Consider the following 18,195-nt stretch of genomic DNA (forward strand, 5'->3'; position numbering starts at 1 on the left):
TCGGAATGCAACACAACCGCAGGAATAACGCAAATTAGCACCTAACATCGTCGTATTAGACTATAAGCAGCATAATTACGTTCACGCATGACCGAATAGCGTACCATTCAATCAATAATCATTTTTGGTTTTTGCTGGCCAACAGGCGGGCGGTGAAAATTAGAATCGGCTGCGGTTACCCATTTATTTCAGCCACTCAATTACGCGTGATGTGGCAAAGCTGGCCCATTTCGCCATTGAAATACCACGAACGAACGACACAGATTATCCTCCTGTCTCCGTGATGGAAAAGCGCCATTCACAATAGATCGGAAATAATTAATACAGTCTAATTGCGTTTCAATTCGAAATCGACTGTTGCTTTCCGGTTCCGGCTTATCAGAGCATGTGATATTATCGAATTGCGTGAATGAAAACTACTCCTGCTGTTATATTCAAATAGTTTAGATTTATTTACAAAACCGTTCACTCTGGTTTCCGTTTGCGATACGGCGCTTTCCTGTTCTAAAGAAGAAGTGTCATGAGGATTTTCGTTCATATTTTAGTAGGTTTTCTGTTTGCCGTTTTGAGAATATTATTAGGTCACGTTAATAAATAATGCTACTAATTAGTATTGCGCGGTATTATGCTTCCGTCCATCCGATATTGGGGTTTTTCGAAACATGTTTGATGATCCGTGAAAGGGTTGTGATTATTTTACGGTTTTATTTCTACATTATTTTATTCTATGACGCTTCAGAGCTCAAATTTCGAGTGTGTTTTGTGCGGTCTTTTTCTAACCGTGAATAAAGTTGGTTTCAAAAATTGGTACGTACAGTGGGTAAGCGGTTTCCACGGATCGTAATAAGTTAGTGACTTAGTGACTAAACCTATTCGGTTGTCTTAATATTTCTGTTGCGTTTATCTGTTTGATTACCGTACACAAATATAGCACTGATAGGAAGTATGAGTTGATTGCCCTCTTATTTACAATTGCATTGGAGTGGAGTATTTACAGTCGTTATTACCTACTATTGAAAAACTTAGAATTATACCAAAAAATTCTCCGCACAACCAATTGCTAGCTAAATCACTAACGATTTTAATTACAACCCAAAAATTCATATGTGCTTGTAAGTGTATCGATCAAAGAGGCGGGACTTCTTCGTCTGCTTCGAACATTTTGAACTCAACTGATAAACAACCAAATTAATTCGATTCATGTTTTTTTGTTTCGTCATATGTTCAATCAAGATCACATTAAAATAATATCACAGGTACAACTATGTATGCTTTTAACTTCGATTAATCTTAATTGCTAGGCGATTAATTTTAGACTGTGTGTTTTTTTTGTTCGTTTATTATTCGCAGTTTGCAGATTCGTACAAATTCGGGCATTAATTTTGTGACAGCTTTTTGCTCTTTACAACTCAACGTTTAATTGTGATGATGATGGGTCGATAAAGTTACTGCGCATTCGATTCGAATTGATCGTTGTCAATTTGCAAATGTTTGCTGGAAATGAAAATTACTTTTCCCCCCGGTATTTGCGGTAGAGTCAGTCATGAACGGAGTGTGTTGATTGTATCAATGTTTTTTCTGTTTGCTTTTATTGTGTTTCGAAAACACTAAATGATTTACGGCGGTAGTGGTTTGAGTATTTGACAACCAAACCAGGGCCGCCTCGCGGAATCGGTTGGATTCGGGCATGTTAGTAAAACGGTGTACCAATGTCATGAAATGTGACAGTACTGACAGCAGGCTTGAGAAATTTTTAGGAGCGAAGAATCGATGAACACTAAAAATCATAAATTTAAGTTTTTTTTTAAATGCTACAAAATATGAACGTCTGAAGAACGCTAGTGTTCATACTAGCAAAATTAAAACAAAAACTTTAATAATAAAAATTGTTTGAATCAGGAAAAGTAACTGTAAGTAACAATTTCACCATCATTATAACAGTTATCAATACAAGGTTCAAACTGATTTTGGTGCACTGAGGTTTTTTTCTTTCGATTCGTGACTTTTTCAACGCGATTTGAACACAATTTTGCTAACACGCAATTTTTATTAAACATGATAGAGTTTTTACACAGCGGTTCTCATTTTCACGAATTTGGAAAATTTACGAAAGTTTCAACCCAAGGTATTTATTAAGCGAGATATATTTTTTTTTTCGAATGACTGCCGTTTTCACGCAGCGATTTAACGGACTAACGCTATTTCAACGAACAGTTTCATCCAAAGCTGTGTTTTTGCATATTTATGGAACTTGTTTGTTTTATGTTTTCATGAATTTAAAATTGTCAAGACTTTTCATGGGAAAAAATGCCGAATTTCAACGCATTTTTTTTTTGTTTAAAAGTGGTTTCAATACAAAGATGTTTCATTTAATTTTCGTACCCAAATTGGTGCAATTTTTATAACTGTTTTTTTTTTAAATCAAGAAACATTGTATGCGATTTTTTTAGTTAGCGTGATCATTGTTTGGAGTTCGTTACTTTTAAAGATAGAATTGAATTTTCAACGCAGTTTTTCTCAATTTTTGATTGCGAAAAATTACTAAAATTCTCGACATTTGTACCTAATTTGAGACGATAAATTGAAGTTTTTCCATGTGATCCGGTAAATTAGAGCGTTATTATAAACGCGTAATTATTCCAAGTAGAAGTATGTACACGAAGTATGGCGAATTTTTCAAATTAATGTACCTTTTAACCCAAATTCTACTACACTCACTGTTTTGTATGCCAGTTTTTTATTTTGTCCAAACTGTTTACGAGATCGTCTTACACAATTTTCATAACTACCTTGATTTATTTTTTTCAATTAACGCAGTTTTACGCAATTGTATTAATCATCTGCCTTTAAATGTGAAAAAAGCCCTAGAGCTCAAACTGGAAAAAATGATAGATTGATGATTTTTAACGACTCCTGTGAATTTTGGTGCTCCTAGTCAAATCAGGAGTGCATTAGGGTTTCAAAAACTTATAAATTGTGGCCTTTTGATGATCTAATGCAAAATCCTTGAGTCCTTAATTTCTTTATTTAAAAATAAAGAAATTTGCACATAAGGTTTTCTGACGTAGAGCTACGTTTTTAAGGAGCTTCCGGAGAAGGGTATGAGATGAAAATTTCAAATCGGAACATATCCAAAACCATTTTTGTCCAATTTAAAATGCTTGTTACTCGGGTAGTTTCCAACGGATTTCCTTCACTTCAGCGGCAATTGTTTGTAAAATTAGCTAAGAATGCGAAAATTTACACCTCTGAACAAGGTCAAATTTCATCCAATATGGGTTCATCTATAGGTCGGAAATCGACCCCAGAAACCATTTTGAATTTCAAGATGGTTACTTTCGGTTATGGGAATCAGCCAAAAATGTCCAAACTCTGCCGAACATCGGTATTTCTGGAATTGAGAGGCTAAAAACCGATCCCAGACGAAATCATGACATCAAAGTTGGTTACTACAGTTTCTGAAAGCGGCAAAAACTGGCCGCATGTCGACTTCAGCCGATATCATTAAAACATAGTGACTACCTGTTTCCGGAAGGGTATTTTTGTAATCGGAATGAAACCCAGACATTGTAAATCGACCTCGAATGCCTTTTCAACTTGTTTCAGGATCACCACATTGACATCAACGTATTAATAAAAGATAGTCTATAGTAATCTTACCGTCTATCCTCGAAAAAAATATTGAAAAGAAGAAGTTTGCCTCCAATGCAACAATGCAAGTAATGTAGCTTTGCACAGATTCTTTTCAAGATAAGCGTTAGTTTCTGCTATATTTTCAATCATCCCGTTTCTTGTTAAAAGTTTCTCTAGTTACACACAATTTGTCGAGTTTTACAAATTATTAACCGTAACAAATCATTATGAATCTGAAAATCTGATTTTTTTCATAGTGATTTGGATTTTTTAACAACAATTTCTAGTTTACTATATTTTATCATGGTTCTTTTATGCATTTTATTTTAATAATCGTATTATAGAGTTTAGTAAAGTGGGCCCTTTATTAATTTTTAAGAGGATACGAAAAACGAATAAAGACAAAACGTGTGACTTTTAAAAAAATTTCCTCATCCAGAGAGATACGAACCCGCAATCTCCGATGTCTCCGCCATGGTGTTTTGGCCAATTAAACTACTGGAAAGGTAATCTCCCCTAAGAATAATATCGATCACCCTCTTCTGTTGTGTCCCATTTCTAGCACGCCTCGATCCACCACACGCACTGCCTTGTGGAAGTTATTTTTGTAACGGAAAAATTTTCAAACTCCGTATGCGAGATTATCGTCGGTCGTTAATACGATGTTTCGATTGTCTCATTTGCTCCAGTCGGTAATTCATTATCGTCTCTAGATCCGATCAAGCCGTGGAACGAAAATCTTTGGTTTGAATCACCTTGTGAGTGAGAGTGTTCCGATAATCGTAAAATTGTATCGCAAACCAAAAACTCAGAGAGGGAAAAAACTGCAAGCGGTCTACTTAAACTTAAAAGCAGCACAAAACAATTTTCAGAGTCCGTGGGTGATTTTGTTTTTTCAAATGGAAAATGTTTTTTGTTCCTTTTTGCATAGCTTGCTTACTTTTTTCGAACCTATTTATATTTGCGGATTTTTTTTCCGGTTTGGATTTTGTGTGCATTCCGATTTGGATTTTTTGTTGCTTGTTTAAAAAAAACTCCGATATCGGCCAACATACATCAGTGAACAAACAACAGTGACAGTGAACAACAGCTAGCAACATTCTGTTAAACGATGAAAACCCTATTTGACTGTCAACACTTGCGACTCAGAAAGAAAGGGGGATAATTGTTCAAGCGATCGCAATCACTTCTCTTTTCCGATAATTATCGTCTCGTGGTTCTTCTCTTTTATTTTGACACTTGTATTCTATCAGCGAAGAGTGACACAATCGGTTTGTAGAGCTATTGGAAATTCCATCTCTGGGAGAGAATGAATTATCTCAGCGAATCTCCGAATTGATTCACTCGGACTGGCATATCGTACGATAAATGATAGAACCGACTGAAAGACGAAGTTGACTCACACGCTGAAAAAGATCGAATGTTTATCGCCGATCACCATCATTACCTCCTTTTTAACCCATTCCCGGTGAGTGATGCTACGGCATCACCTCACATCTAAATTTTCATTGAAGCTTAACAATTATAATTGCAGTTCAGTTATTCCGAATTATTTTGTGAAAGGAAATGTTCATTCTTCCAGATTTCAACGATTTTTTATATTCATACGGTTTTTTATGCGCGATTTTTCATCTCTTTAAAATTCATTTTGGGAATTATTTTAGTCGCGAGCGAACAACCATCCATCGGATCATGCTTAAAGTGTGAGCTGATGGAGAATTGCCCTCGGACTGGTTGAAAGGTCTCGTAAGAACTAAATAAAAAAAAAGGCCGCAGCCTGCACCGTAGTAACTGTCGAGGCATAACTCTTCTCACTATAGTGTATAAAATTCTCTCCCGCATCCCGTTCCACCGACTGAACGCTGTTAGCTTCGCGACAAATCCTCGATGAATTGCGAAAATTCAACTGACAGACCTACCATCTGTTCATAGGCTTCAAAGCAGCGTACGATTCAGTTAAAAGAAATAAGTTATGGTAGAAAATGTTTGTACATGGTTTTCCAAGAAAACTAATTAGACTGACCCGTGCAACGTGATCCGTCAGAGTAGTCGGTCAGATAGCGGACGCTTTCGTGACATTAGATGGTTTGAAGCAGTGTGACGGGCTGTCAAACTTATTGCTCAATATCGCATCGAAAAGTGTTAGACATCATCATGACGAAGCCTCACATACTCCACGGTTTTGCGGACGATATCGACATCATTAGTTTTAACCGTAGTGGAAGAGGCTTTTGGACCTCTCAACAGGGAAACTTAGAGAACTGGGTTTGACAGAAAGTCCGCTAAAACGAAGAGCATGGTGGCTGGTACAAAGCGTGATAGTCCATCGGATGTTGGTGCTCCAAATGATAGGGAATCATTTGAAGCAGTCGACGAATTTATTTACCTGGGTACACTAGTCGTCACTAAACGTACGATTATAAAGTAAACTGTGAAATATAAAGGTGGATAGCGGCCGCAAACAGGGTTTCCTTCGGATGAGGGTATCGCAGCCTTGCCGGCTAGAACTTTATAAAACACTGATTCTCCCGGTGGCCAGAAGCATGGACACTGAGAAAAGCTAATCGACGAGCTTAGAGTTTTTGAGCATGGAATCTTGTGCAGACACATGAACTATGAAGTGTACCAAGCATACAAATCGGCGAAAATAGTCAAGCGGATAAAACACGGTTGGTTACCGTGTCCTGGGCATGTAGCTAGGATGCCGGAGGGACGATCAGCAAAAAATATTTTTAGCAAGAATCCCGATACAGGCCGTTCGGAGAAGACCGTGAGAACGTTTTTTCACGTAAAGTTTGTAATAAATGATTCTATATTTTTGATAAAAATATTGAATACATTGGGTAATTATAATTTAGTGATTGTATTTTCAATTGACAAAAATTCCACCTTATTTACAAATCAACGCGGTTTGCGCTACAGATTTAGCATTTGCAAATTCGAATAGGTTGCCTATGTATTCTATGAATTTTAGGTTATCGAGATTTTTAAGCAATTTGATCATTGAATTCTTGCGGTTTCAAGCATTTGAATGAAATAACTTCAAATTTGCAATTTAACATTCGTAACATATAGGATTTCTATAAAAAAATCGAAAATTTTCGAGAATTTTTGAATCACCATAAGTTCTCAAACGGGCGTAATTTTAATGCACTTTATTTGGTGAATAGATGCGTTTTAATTTACGTGCCATTATCCTACATAATTTTCCAAAGTGATGTTCTAAATAACCATGTTGGAACAAAATTTTTGTAACAACAATTTCAGTGCTTCTTAGAAATATTTTATTTTTCATAAGCGGGTTTCTCATAAACCGGTGTAAATTTTTACGATTTTTTAATTTTTCCATCGTCTAACTCAGCGGTTCTCAACCTTTTTTTGTTCGCGTACCCCTTTGCAATAATTTACAAATCAATTGTACCCCTATTATTTTGTATGATTTATCAAATGGTAATTTGTGAAAACAACTGATTTAATCTGTAATAAAGTGAGTAGTTCTCTCCAATAAAACAACAGAAAATATCTTTTTTGAACATTTTATCTCAAACATTGTGTAATTTGCTTTGTCCGCCATTACTGATGGTTTTTTAGCGTAATCCCTGGAGGCTTTAAAGTACCCCCAGGGGTACGCTACTCCGGGTTGAGAACCGCTGGTCTAACTCAACAATTTGTTTTTATGCTAATTTTAGAGTTACTGCAAGTTAATATGCATGTTTTTATTTGAAATAAACGCTGATTCTATACGGTATATTTAATATCTGTTTCATACGTACCTACCTAATTCAATATCTGAATAATAAAGTTTGATGAATTATTGTGGATTTTGGTGGCAAGAAATTTTCAAATCTGTTAGATTTTTCAGATAACCCAGTCTTGCAGCATGCAATTTTTTTTAATTTACCGTGATTGTGAGGATTTTATTTTGTAAAATTACTTCATTTTCATTAAAGCAATTCGGTAAAACTGTTTCAGAGTAAATAATAATTCACACGACTTTTTCCGCAATTGTTGAAAAAAAAAAAGTTCAAAGTGGTATAAAATGTTTGAACAGGTGAAGGTTTAAAGGTAAACAGTTGGTTAAAAATTAGTTTTTAGGATGAATCAAGATGTGAATACTACTGAACTTTAATACTTTGCTCAAAACTGATAAAATTTTCAATGAATAGTTATGCTTTTATGGGCTAATACCATAATTATAATTATATGGATTATTCTAATTAAACAATTGAAAAATAGCACCAAAACGAAGAAGTTGGCAGTTTTTTTTTCTCATTCAAAAGATTTTCAAAAATTAATTTATAAGATTCACAAGAAAAATAGCGAAGGAGGATTTCCCATAGATGCTCCTCTTGTTTGTTCATAAAACCTACTCTGAAATTTATGTTGTTATGCTCAGATGATATTCTTCCATATTGAAAGGCTGTTGAATGTATTCTTACATATACATCTGAAAAGCCATTCCTATAGTATCAGCAATTTGATGAAAAAAATTAACAAGATAAACGAACAGAGTGCTTTGTACAATAAAAGCAGTTCAAAACACGTCTACCTCAACAGTTCGTTCTATAGCAAATTTTGAATTAAGTATGTGCTGTTTACGAGGGCTCATCAAACAATTTTTAGAAATTCTTCCGGTTTCTGACGTAGAATTACGTCTTATGGTAACATGGGGGTGCAAACAGAAATTCGAAAGCATCGAGTGCATCACGAAATTTTTCAAATGCAAAAAATTAGCGATGCGTCCACCAACTGCGGAAAATTATGATTATGACACGCCAACTACTGTTCTATTAAAAACTTTAAAGCCGCGTTGAGCACACATTTAAAATAATTAGAGCTGGAAACCAGGCCACATACTAGGCGGAACTCTCAGTGTCAGTATAAATCAAACTGAACAATAAAGACACTAAAGTATACAAACGGTATGGTCTTGTAAATCATATGTTGTTCTACTCGCTTGAGTGTACAACGATACGCCCACCCGAAGTATAACTCACTATAGTCCCCTATAAAAGTTAGTATGAAACATTCAATTCTTCATTGTCTATTTGATCACTGTTGCAAGAGGATGACTTAGTAGGAACTGGATCAACCAGTGATTTCAAATATCTCGAGCTCTTTTATAGCGGTCGGACCAACAGAGGAAACCGGTTGACCGCGTACTGGTGATTGTAGATTACCTTTTGCAGCGCTGGATTTTGGATCTCACGTCTGTGTCGGACGCACCATCATATAAGTATGTCCACAGATTTGTGAAAACTAAAACCAACCTCCTCTCAAAAACAACCAGATGTTTTCAATTAAGATAGTAAAACTGAGTTTTCCACATCGCATTACTATAATACTTATGAGTTTACTATCAAAAAATGGTGTGCTATTCACTGTTAGAAACTGTTATAGTCTCAGTAGGAAAACACAAAACCTGTGATCGGATTGCAGTCACTTTACAAAATGAATAAATCCGGTTTGAAAGCTAGCGTTAAAAATTATCATTTACGTTTGCATGGAAATTTAAAACTTTCCATTCTCATTGAAATTATTTGCGTCTAATGAATAAAACGGCTGTAGAAAGAAACTGTAATAGAAAAATGGGCCTCGTAGACGACAGAATGAAAAAGAAAGTGAAATATTTGTTGCCTTTTGGAGTGCTAAGGAGCTGATTTCTCTTCATTGAAAATTGCCAATGAACGTATAGTTCGAAGGACTTCGAAGGGCAGTAGGGGCATCTACAACGGTTGAGAATTTAGGCCATTTTGCAGTATCATGAACTGCATGAACATGAAAAAACAGTCTCCGTTCTCATGTACCTGAACCAGAATTCGACCATAGCTTCGGAAAACGACAATTCATTCTGCTTTGATTTCAAAAGTCAGCAATACAGGTCGTACTCGATCGAAAAATTCCTCTGGATGATCGACTCGATTTTTTATTCAATTTTTGTTTATTTTACTCATCGAGAACCGTTGGTTTGTTGATAAAAAGAATATTGTAGTCGGTAAATATGCCGACTTGAAATGTGCAAATTAGCTAGTGACAGTATGCCGATGTTTGTGAATTTAATCATAATGAGCCGAATCAATCGTGTCACCTCTCTTTATGCATTAAAACAATCCGAAATTGAATAAAATAAGATGATTTCGGATAATAGAGCCATTTTCTCCGCATAATCGAGCCCCCGGATGATCGTGCCCCCGGATGATCGTGCCCCCGGATGATCGTGCCTCCGGATAATCGAGTCCGACCTGTATTTGCACCCTTACTTTTTACTACACGGTTGAATTGCCTGATAAGTGAAACTAAATTCAAACATTTATGAAATATTTAGCACGATTTCTTTTCATCTGCTTTTCAACAGGGTTAACATAAAAACGATCGTATTCCACAAAACCTGTTGCAAGAGTTCGAGTTACCTTTTTCTGTGCTATATATGTTTGAGCAACATGAGTTTTCATATAATTTTTTAAAATAGTGCAATTTGCATTCGCTCGAGGTTGTCAAATATGAAAAATATGAGAATATTACGATTGGGACGATCTCTTACGTTTCTTTGATTAAATAAGTAAATAAATAGAATGATTATTGTTATTGACAACCAAGTTTTTCAACGATTAGTTTGGAAAATTCACAGAAAATGGTAAAGATTGACTTTCTATGGTTTCCCTTGTCTTTACGAAAAAATTTTGTACAATTAGAGCATGTTGTGCATACTGGGAAAAACCATTCAATATAAGTAAAACAATGTTTTACTAGGTTTAATTTCATTTTGTTTAAGATTTCAAATAAATGATTGTTTGCTTCCAAGAAATGCCAAGTAAAACGCTCATGCGAAAATCGGCTCTTGTGTTCGGGAACATTTAAAGCATGCAAAAATTTCGTAAATAATATGTTTGAACGTGATAAAATAAAATTTCACCCCAAACGAGACCTTGGGTATAATTAGTTTAACACTATTCACAATCAGTGGAATAAAATTAACTAAAGTCTAGCCCTGTTTCCTTCAGGTTCGACCCATCGCCCACGGTAGAAAGTGCTCTTCCCCATTCACACCAAATTGACCCTGTGTCGATGATGCTACCGTACAGTAATCTAATATATACCAGGCGGGGGTGGAGATAAAAGTAAACTTTGTCTCCATCACGGCACACAAGGTGGCACCTAACCTAAGCAACTATCCACGATCTACGCGCACGTGTGCGAGTCTGTAAGTAAGTAATTTGCTATGCAAAGCGTGTTCGGCAAATGCAACTCTGCAGGAGCGAGTCTACGTGCCGGTTTGTCTCTCGACACTCAGAGACACAGGGTGAAGGATACTACTGCTAAACTAAACGCAAAAGCAATACTCACATTGCCACTTGGATGATAGAGTTAGGATACGCAGTTTCGAATTGTTTCTCTGTTTGGTATTCCGAACCTCGTCGATATTTAATAGTTACTCATCGGTAGCATCTGAATGCTTAACTCGTGGTGGAAAATTGTTTCTACCTCACCACACCGTTGCGTGTCAATTTGGGGATAGGATTGTTTCTTGCCGGTGCCCACCTGTGCACAATGATGATAGTGCTGAGCTCAGTGGCTTCCCAAATTCGGTTTCAGCCTGGGCAGCAAACGCTTCGACTTCGGTGGGATTAGTTTCTAATTTATGTTCCGTTCATGACCTGACACCCCTCCGGGGAGAAATTGATTCTTTCTGCTTTGATACCGCAGCAGAATCTAACGAACAGCTCCGAAACATAATCCCAATATTTTTGCGCTGTGATATTGGATAACTTTACTCGCTACTGCAACTACTCATGTATATACAAACCCACACCCGAATCCAGGTGCTGGGCTGGGAAAATCCTAATTGAGAACGAGCGGTGACAACGTCCCAAAATCACTAACGATAAACGTCAGCTGGCTCTCACTTGACCTGAATCGGTTCCTCGTACAGGTACGAACCATCGCTGCAGGAGCAGCACGTGTCGCCATCGTCATCCATGTCACAACTGCCGCCTCCATGGCCGTTACTTACCGTGACCTCATTTTCGGTATTTTCGCTATAACTATTAAGCATTTTGTCGTTCTCAGTCTCATCATGCTCACTGATCGCCTCTTCCGGATGCTGCTGTTGCTGATTATGCAAAAGATGATGATGATGTCCGTTCTGATGATTATGTTGATGATTATGATGATGGTGTTGATGATAGTTCCCGTTGAGGGCATTTTCGATATTTACATGCACTTTGCGAGCGAATTTCGATCGCTGGGAAAAGCCACCGCAGCCAGTGCTGTTGCTGCTGGCGCCACTTCCGGAACCATCCGAGGAGCAAGTGTTGTTAAAGCCAGTGGCACTTTCATGCTCGCCCCCCCCTCCAGCTCCTTCACCACCTGTACCCATGGTTTCACGAGTCCCTCCACTGCTACCACTGCCAGCACCTCCTCCTCCACCAGCGGAACTTCCATTACTGCTGCTGTGCTGCAACCGGTGATGATGGTTTGAGTGATACGAGTCAGGAGTACGCTCCAGCGGCGGATATGCGAGGCCTCTCATCGGCAGCCCGGTTAGTGCATCGCAACTGCCGCATAATCTGTTGAGGCATGGGAGAAAATGAGATTTCGATCATTATTTAGCAATAACTCAATTCGAACAAGTGAGATTGAAAGGCAGATGGGTATTCAACCTAGTTAACAGGTCGGTTTAATTATTTTGGCATGTGGAAGGTTCGTAGAAGCTTGCTATGGAGTACATAATTGGAATATCAATGAAATATGTGTTTCGTTTGTATATCCCGTAGCAAAATGGATGATTTCATTCATCTCAATGCAATAAAACCATTTAATGGCTTAAATAAATTTCTATAAAAATTCTATTTGATTAGGTAAGCGGTTGGTAACAGTAGAGAATTTTTACGAGATATGAATATGCGCATTCTAAAATCTTTATGGATGATTTTCGATGCGGGTACAACTTTACTAATACGATTGAGATTACATTTTCGTTAATCATAACACTTTTCTAGACTGCTGAAAAAATCAAACCTGAAAATACAGTTCCTATCGAAATGACATAAAAATAAGAGTAGTGCTGAGGTTTAATCAGTTGAGCTCATAAAGTTGATGTTCTAGATGGTTTAATGGTTTTATAGTTTAACTCGAATCAGCCCAGAATCCCCCGTGAATATTGAACTTTTTTCAACTTTGGATATCCACTGCGGTCACATACAAAACTAAACTAACTTGGAATAATTTTCTCTATCATGCGGCATCTATCGGTGTTTATAAGTATTGTACAACAAACGTTACTATTCAACATCAAAACCTCTGTTTGATTTTAAATAATCTCGAATGTTTCTTCGACGGCGACGGGACCACTCGTCTGATTAACTCAATTTCTTTCAACCTAAATCGGAATTGCATAATTTTTTCTCATGGTTCTGATTCAGATTGGTTGGATAAGACGTTTCCCAATGCAAGTTTCCTGAAGATTCCTCGAGTTTTCGCATAATTTGAGTTAATCTGGCGAGTGATCGTATAATTTGAGTTAATCTGGCGAGGAAAGAGGTTCTGTGTTTCTCGTGAATGCTGATTGACTGGATACGATTCCCGATGGAAATGTACTGGAAATCCCTCAAGTTTTTGCATATATTGAGATAACTTGACCGGTGTACCCTACTTCAGAATCACGAGAAACATTTATAAAATAAAACTACCTTAGGTGGACCACGTGTTTTAGCGGACATTAACTCAATTTATGAGAAAGCTTGAGGGATTTTCAGAAAAGGTGAGTTCGGTGCGAGCATTCGATCGCATTTTATTTATTTAGTCTCCCTGGCGCGTAATCGTAATTTTATTGAGTTTATTAAGAGGAAAAGGTTATACGAAATTGGACGGTTTCGTACCACCGGTGAAAGTGACGCCAATGTTGAAATCCATGGAGGATCCAAGCAATTTTGGTTACTACAAAAAATCATAATCTGTCAACGAATTGTAGTGGCTAATAAAATGATAACTCATGGGAGCAGCTATATTTTTCCGGTGGCAGAACGATTTTTCCGCAAGCACTCGCCATAAATCTCTGTTAATGAGTGCGAGGTAAGCCCAGGCTTCTTCCGTTCTCTTTATTTTTGCTCAAATTTCCTTCTCTACCTGCCAAACCCCTTGGAGAACTAGACTTTCTCTCACACAGAGTGAGTAATTATCCACATTTGGGCGTAGAGTATTTCAGTTGCAGAGTTCCTTTTCACTCTTTATCATCGCGTGTTAGGGGTAAACATTTGTTTGCTTTCTCAGTTTAAGAGGGAGTAGTTTTCGTTAGATTCTCCTTTACTAGAAGAGAAGTTGGCCAAATATTAGAACATTTAGGTTCACATTGAAGCCACATCCTAACCGTTTTTGAATTTAATATTATAGGAAGATTCACAACTCACCATGGGTGCGTATTCTGCAGAAAGTTCGATTTTATACTGTTTTTGCCGCACCCCAGAGCGATGAGAACGGTAACGCAATGCTCAGTTGATCGCCGAGCAATTTATTTCACTTTTCTTGCGTGCGCAGATGAGCAATTTACAAGAGTTTCATTGGGTTTATGCTCTGTCAAATTAGGAGCGTTTTTTCCTCAGAGAAACTATTACTCTGCGCTCTCTCTACAGCAGATGGTGCGATGCACATTGAATGTAAGCTCACAGTTGTTTAGAGGGAAGAATACTGTTTTCTCTTTAAGATGAAGATGAGCAAAACAAAGCCTGGGTAAACCTAAAAAAAAAAACAAGAGAAGCGTGAGTGCAGGAAGATCGTTGCTCTTCCGTGCAACGCTTTTCGCAGACAATAGTTCAGATAAGAGACGGGAATTACAACATAAGTTTTAGTGTTGATGACTTTTTGCTTGTGAGTTTTTCGTTTGATTTTAATGGTAGAAGAAATAAGCCGAAGCAGTTTTATTCTCTCTGCTTTTGACGATTCCGTTTTGTGCTTGTGACCAGAGATGCCACATTTCAATCTGTTTTTTGAATACCAAAAAATCGTCATCTACAAATTTTTGGTTTCAAAATCTGTATTAAATATGTAGATTTAGTGAAAAATTCGTAGCAATCTGTAAGTTTTTGCAAAAATCTGTAATTTGATTGTACAGCTATCTTCATTAGAATTTTGTTAAAAAAAAAAACATATTGATTGGAGAGGAGTAGAAGTCCTTAGAACACAAGATGGGACACGAATATCAAGTTGTGATAACAGTTTGATGCTGTCAATTTCATTATTTAGAAGCTTAGTGACAACCTGCTGGATCATTCGTTATCGAGCATGGGTGTCAAGGTTGATAAAGTTGCATCGATCACTATATGGAGGCAAACTCTGTGGGTTACGCCATGCAAAGTTTCTCAGAGCAATTCTGATGAAGCGTTTTTGAACACTTTCGATTCGTCGATTGATGTGAAAGCCAAACTAATGAAGCATTTTACAGGTTTGGTCGCACCGAAGAGCATTATAAAGCTTCCAGGCAATACGGGTTATAGAAATCATTGACTGTTTTGATTATAAACCCCAACTGACGATTAGCCTGATGACAGCGGTACGATGACTGGCAAAGAAGATTTTTGTATCTAGTATCACCCTAAAATTATTTACCTGTTCAGCTCTGTTGAACACGACTCCGCCGATGTGGTAGTTAAACATGATAGTAGAATATCATACAGCAACGGCCTTAAGCTGCTACCTTGATGATCGATGATCGATTCTGTCGAATGTGGCTTTTAGATCCGGATAAACCAAACCCACCTGGAATTTCGTTTCTAGCTGTGTAAAACATGAGTGAAATTCCGAAATTGGGGTAACTACCTTGGATAGACCAAATCCTTTAGAGGACCATTGGTCAGATTAAATTTATTTATGCAAAAACTCGAGGGATTTTTTTGAAACTTTATTCGGGAAACATCTTATCCAGCTAATCTGCATCAGAAAAACGAAGAACATTTTTGAATTCCAATTTATATCAAAAGAATAAAAGGAAGTGGTCCATCCCCTATTTGTGGTAACTGAACATCGAGGCATGCTGGTCTTTCAAAGTAAGACTTCATTCCAGCGAGGAGGCTTCGATTAGGAATAATTTCGAACAAATTCGATGCATTCGACAGATTTGTGATTTCACGATAGTTGCGGATATGGATTTTGTTTTATTATATTATTAATTTTTAACACAGGAAGATTGTTTCCAGATTTTTTGGGAATTTATGTTGTTCAAATGACCTATTGAAAATTAAGAAGCTGGGGAGACTAATACACCAATACATCGTCAGTGCATAACGGCTGGAATCCCGTCAAGGAAAACGAAATTTTGAGTTTCTTGGCCACAGTATCGATTGTGTGATTTCAAACGTGTCCAGATTAACAATATCATTAGAAACATTCACGACAGCTTGTTCTATCTCATGTCCGGTGAAAACACAGAGGCGAAGGAATCAGCAAACTGTTCACATGTATCAGCATCCGAGTTCGATTTTTTGTCATCCAGAAATATGAAAAAAAAATTCCTCTTTGGATTGACAAAATTCCAGCAGGACTTAAGATTATACGCTTCAAATTTTATTGAACTTTCAATTCGTACGATTTGTACAAGCTCCTATTTATTTTAAGTAAGCATTGCAGAAAGAATGGAAAGCACTTTTGATTCTGGTGCGTCGATATCGTTCAAGCAGGTTGCATGTCCACATTGTGAGGTTCACAATAGTGAAACCAGAAGAAATTCGGTCATTCTATTTAAGGAATATATTACACAAATCATAAAGGCTAACAGGACTCGGGAAAGGGAATAACTCATCAACTCAGATCCAAAATTGCCGAACCATTTTTCATGTAGATCACGCTACGACTTCTAATAGTATTAGTCTAGCTCGATCCGTGACATTCCCTTGAAAATTCACGCACAGTCAGTCACAGATAGTTTAGAAATCTTCAAACCAACTCGAAATGCTTTCATGGTAATTATTTCTCATGGCCTCCTGACGTTCCCCTAACCTCCACCTTAGTAGTTATTTACGTTTATCCTATTTTTCCCATTTGTTGGAAATTACACGCAGTCGAAACCATAAGACTTTCGCTTTTAAAATAGCTTAAAATTAAAATAGTTCACCGTAAAATTTTTGAGCAATTCTATTAGAACTGTGCAATGCGCGGATATGAACATATTGGCAACAGAGAACCACAAAAGGAAACGAAAAATGTACTTCGTGTGTCGATTCAGCATTATCTGGAGGATGACTGCGGAATAGCGAATGTCAAAAAAAGGAGCAGAAGCTGTTTTTTATACAGACGTTCGTTTCAGCACTTCACAAGAAGCGCGTTTCGATAACGGCCCCAATTGACCGACGTCATTTTCTAGTCTTTTTTATTTGCCTCTGACGAATGTCGTTTAACGGCTGCTTAAAAAGGCTGCAGAAAGAATAAGCGTAAGGAGTTAAATAACGCTTGCGGTAAAAAATGCACTTTTTTTAGATGGTGATGAAAAAAAAAAAACTCAGACAGATAATTGAGTTGGATAAATTTCCCATTAATGGTAATTATATTATCTTATTTGCAAAAAAAAAAATCTACGCCCTTGCGAGCGGCCTTCCGGCAGTTAACCGGAACATCCGCCATGGCGGACGAAAACATGCGTGTAGGCAGAGCCGGCGTCACATTATTTTCCTGAGTGGGTAGTAAGGAATAAAGAAGGTTCATGGGTGACAAAGGCGTAGCCGGAGGGGAGGGTGACCTTCTGATACCTGAACAAAATTTTATGAAAAGTCGACAGTGCATCAACAATAAGGTGCCGATGGAATGTTTGAGAGGAATTAGGTTTTCGAGCTTTGTTCAGTAGTCATGTTTCCCATGAATTTCCCATGGAAGGCAATTTTATAGGCTCATTTGCAAAAGTAATTCCACACCCTTGCGAGTGGCTTTCCGAGAGTTTACCGGAACATTCGCCATGATGGACACACGTGTAGGCATGTTTTTGAGTTCTTTCTTCGTTCTATTTATCAATTCCTTCTCAATTTTCGCGTCGAGATTGTTAAAGTAGGTCTCACGCTCCTGGTTTGGCCAGTAACTCTGGGTGGGATGCAGCTGGGGAGCGATGGGTGGGTACCGTATCGATTTTCAGCCGCTCCATCTCCTCCAACGATTTCTTCGAGTAGTGGGCGGACACCAGATCCGGCCAGAGCACCGCGTCTTCGCCCCAACGGTATTTCGTGATAAACGACGCAACTTCCGGCAGGCACTTTGTACTATAAATTTCCCCGTTCACGGCCAGTACGGAGCTTCGCACTGATTGTCAACCACAGCAGCACCTTCTTTGGGAACTTGGTGTGTGAAATGAATTTCACCTCAGAGGTCACTTCTTTCGTGAGGAAAGTAAAATATGAAGTGCCCTGCCAGTCGTTGTCATCCAGGGTGTGATAGGTCTCGGCGTGGACCACCATCATCACGTCGCGATTCGCAGGAAAAATCGACTCGGCCTTCGAGCAACTCCGAGACCAATGGACGGGACTTCCGCTTTCTGATGTCCATGTTCGCCAGGTACTTTTCCACTGTTTGGCCGGTTGAACCGACCTC

The 18,195-nt window shown here is 37.8% G+C and overlaps 1 protein-coding gene across 2 annotated transcripts in view; it reads right to left on the reverse strand.

Annotated features, from left to right (window-relative positions):
• Positions 1–426: 426 nt before the first annotated feature.
• The window catches only part of LOC129724326 (roundabout homolog 2-like), a 521,020-nt gene continuing 503,251 nt past the window's right edge, over positions 427–18,195 (reverse strand). For both annotated transcript variants that reach the window (XM_055679088.1, XM_055679087.1), the window contains one exon: positions 427–12,200. In XM_055679088.1, the coding sequence (XP_055535063.1) occupies positions 11,534–12,200 (667 nt within the window). In that variant the 3' untranslated portion in view covers positions 427–11,533. The remainder of the gene's footprint in view (positions 12,201–18,195) is intronic.

The sequence above is a fragment of the Wyeomyia smithii genome, chromosome 2 (genome assembly GCF_029784165.1).
Source record: "Wyeomyia smithii strain HCP4-BCI-WySm-NY-G18 chromosome 2, ASM2978416v1, whole genome shotgun sequence".
Classification (NCBI taxonomy): domain Eukaryota; kingdom Metazoa; phylum Arthropoda; class Insecta; order Diptera; family Culicidae; genus Wyeomyia; species Wyeomyia smithii.